This window comes from Macrobrachium nipponense, chromosome 45, assembly GCF_015104395.2.
Source record: "Macrobrachium nipponense isolate FS-2020 chromosome 45, ASM1510439v2, whole genome shotgun sequence".
Taxonomy (NCBI): Eukaryota; Metazoa; Arthropoda; class Malacostraca; order Decapoda; family Palaemonidae; genus Macrobrachium; species Macrobrachium nipponense.
The window spans coordinates 38,356,559-38,359,058 of NC_061105.1; the positions used below are offsets into that span (position 1 = coordinate 38,356,559).

Here is a 2,500-nt window from a genome sequence, read left to right on the forward strand (position 1 = left end):
CCGGGCCCGAAATTAACTCGGCGTTTACCTTGGAGTAGTTTTGAAGGCGGCCGACCTTCGCGCTGCCATTTCATTTCAAAACAACCGGTTTAGAGAAATTTAGAGAGAGAGAGAGAGAGAGAGAGAGAGAGAGAGAGAGAGAGAAAGTTATGGAGCTAATCAGAGTTTCTCGTTATAAAAAGGTTGGTAGGTGGGGGCTGCCTGGAGAGATGGGAGGGGCGAGATATTTTGGAATTTCGAAAACTTCTCCGCTCTTCTTGGCGTGCTTGTTCGCGGAATGCATAGAAATGGATAGAAAGGTTGATATGAGTGTATATAGATATATATATATATATAGTATATATATATATATATATATATATTATATAAATATATGTGTGTGTGTGTGTGTGTGTGTGTGTGTGTGTTTGTGTGTGTGTGTGTGTGTATAGATATTATAGATATATAGTATGTTATGCATTTAAATTCTTATAACACACACACACACATCTATATATATATATATATATATATATATATATATATAAATACATATGTGTATATATATATTTTATTACTATTAATTTGCCTTTTTAATTTATCATTTCAATTTCATAATGACATTAATTACCTAGATGTTGTGACGCCAGTTTTATTAGTCACAAATCTATCAATCAAATCAATCAAATCAATATATGTATATATATATTTACACACACACACACAAACACACACACACATATATATATATATATATATATATATATTATATATATATAATATATATAAAGAGATATATATATATATATATATATAAAGATATATATATATATATATATATATATATATATATATATATTATATACAGAGAGAGAGAGAGAGAGAGAGAGAGAGAGAGAGAGATTGTCCGAACATCATGAATACCAGATGGCTACAAGGAGTACCTAACCAAATTATAAACTAAGATTGACGAGGTCTTAAACCCTCGTAAAAAAATAGCGGCCGTTTTTTAAAATGACTCTTAATAGAGACTTCATCTTGGAATACGCATGAAACTAAATATTACATGAACATCTCGTATTCATAGCACTGCCTCTCTCTCTCTCCCCCCACTCTCTTCTCCTTCTCTCCCCAGTAAAGTCCCAGAAGTCTCTCGCCTTCAGAAAAACGTAAGAAGGAATAAAGAATCATAAATTATAGCCCATGGCGTTTGGTGTCATGATCCTTCCTCATTTTGTGGGAAAAAGTGAGAACCAATACAAAAAAAAAAAAAAAAAAAAAAAATCGGGAAAAAATAAGAGAAATTCCTGGAGTTACGTCTGTGACTTAACAGACATCACAGACACACGCACACAAACACAAACACACACAAACGCACACACATACACAAACGTATGTGAGGACATTTCACACTGGCTAGTCTTTATTGAACGCTACACCTTACTGGAATATGCCTGTGGATCACGCCATTTCTGGGACTCACGCACACACACACACATACCTTCTCTCTTCCCTTCACGACACCCCTTTCCTCCTCCTCCGCCTCCTCCTCCTCCTCCTCCTCTTCCTCCTCCTCCTCCTCCCTCACCCAAAACATTAACCCTCCCCCCCTGCAACACACGTCCCACTCTCTCTCTCCCCCTTCCCTCAATTCTCGTTCCCGTCACGAATGTACTGCCATATATATACTTTCCTACCTGTGGTCCGTCTACGTTACCTCCCAACTCAGCTCCTTACTCTCTCTCTCTCTCTCTCTCTCTCTCTCTCTCTCTCTCCAAACCATCTTGCCTTCCTTTACTGTCAAGTTTACCTCGGTACCTACCTACCTCTCTCCCTACCTCGGAGAGGTATAATCATCCCCCCTCCTCCTTACCTCGGCGAGGAACTGGGTTCTTTTGTAGCCAGGAAGTGAGGATGAAGATGGACCTTGAAATGAGTCGCTGGATGGTCTTAGAGGAAGGTGAAATGTGAAGCCCACATGGAATTCACAGAGTTGTTACTCTTTCCAGCTTCCAGAGGCACTGGAGGGGCAGTTTTTAAGGGTGGGGGGGGGGGTGGGGGGGGGTTGGGGTTGGGGCAATTCCTTTTATTGCCCTTAGGAGCCAAGGGTAGACGCTTAATAAAATTGATTAACGATAGAGATAGAATCAGGTTGAAAATAAAATTTTTTATGGCAGGAATCTGTAATTATTGAAAGTAATATCTATCGAAGACATAATATATTTTTTTCAGTATTGAACGGAAGTATTAATAGAAGTAAATAACCAGTTATGAAGAGTTCACAACTGTAACTATGAATTGGAAATTCTACGTCATCTTCATGTTTTGTTTTTCATACTTTCGTCTAAAAATACATCCTGATATTGTACCCACTTAATGTTTTGTATATGTTTGTACATATTTGCTATTTACATTTTAATTCTCATTTGAATATGAATTTGAATTATAGGGAACTTTTGTGTATCGTAAAATTTCAAGCTGATATTGTAGCTCCTTCTTAGATTTTTTTGCATATGTTTAC

The 2,500-nt window shown here is 37.2% G+C and overlaps 2 protein-coding genes across 5 annotated transcripts in view; both read right to left on the reverse strand.

The window, feature by feature from the left end:
- The window catches only part of LOC135214493 (chaoptin-like), a 275,141-nt gene that overhangs the window by 205,669 nt on the left and 66,972 nt on the right, over positions 1–2,500 (reverse strand). The gene's annotated exons all lie outside the window — the stretch shown is intronic.
- Positions 1–2,500, reverse strand: part of LOC135214212 (uncharacterized protein DDB_G0271670-like) — a 62,217-nt gene that overhangs the window by 4,201 nt on the left and 55,516 nt on the right. Inside the window, exon 3 of the mRNA XM_064248276.1 lies at positions 1,853–1,905. Coding sequence (XP_064104346.1) covers positions 1,853–1,905 — 53 coding nt within the window. The remainder of the gene's footprint in view (positions 1–1,852; positions 1,906–2,500) is intronic.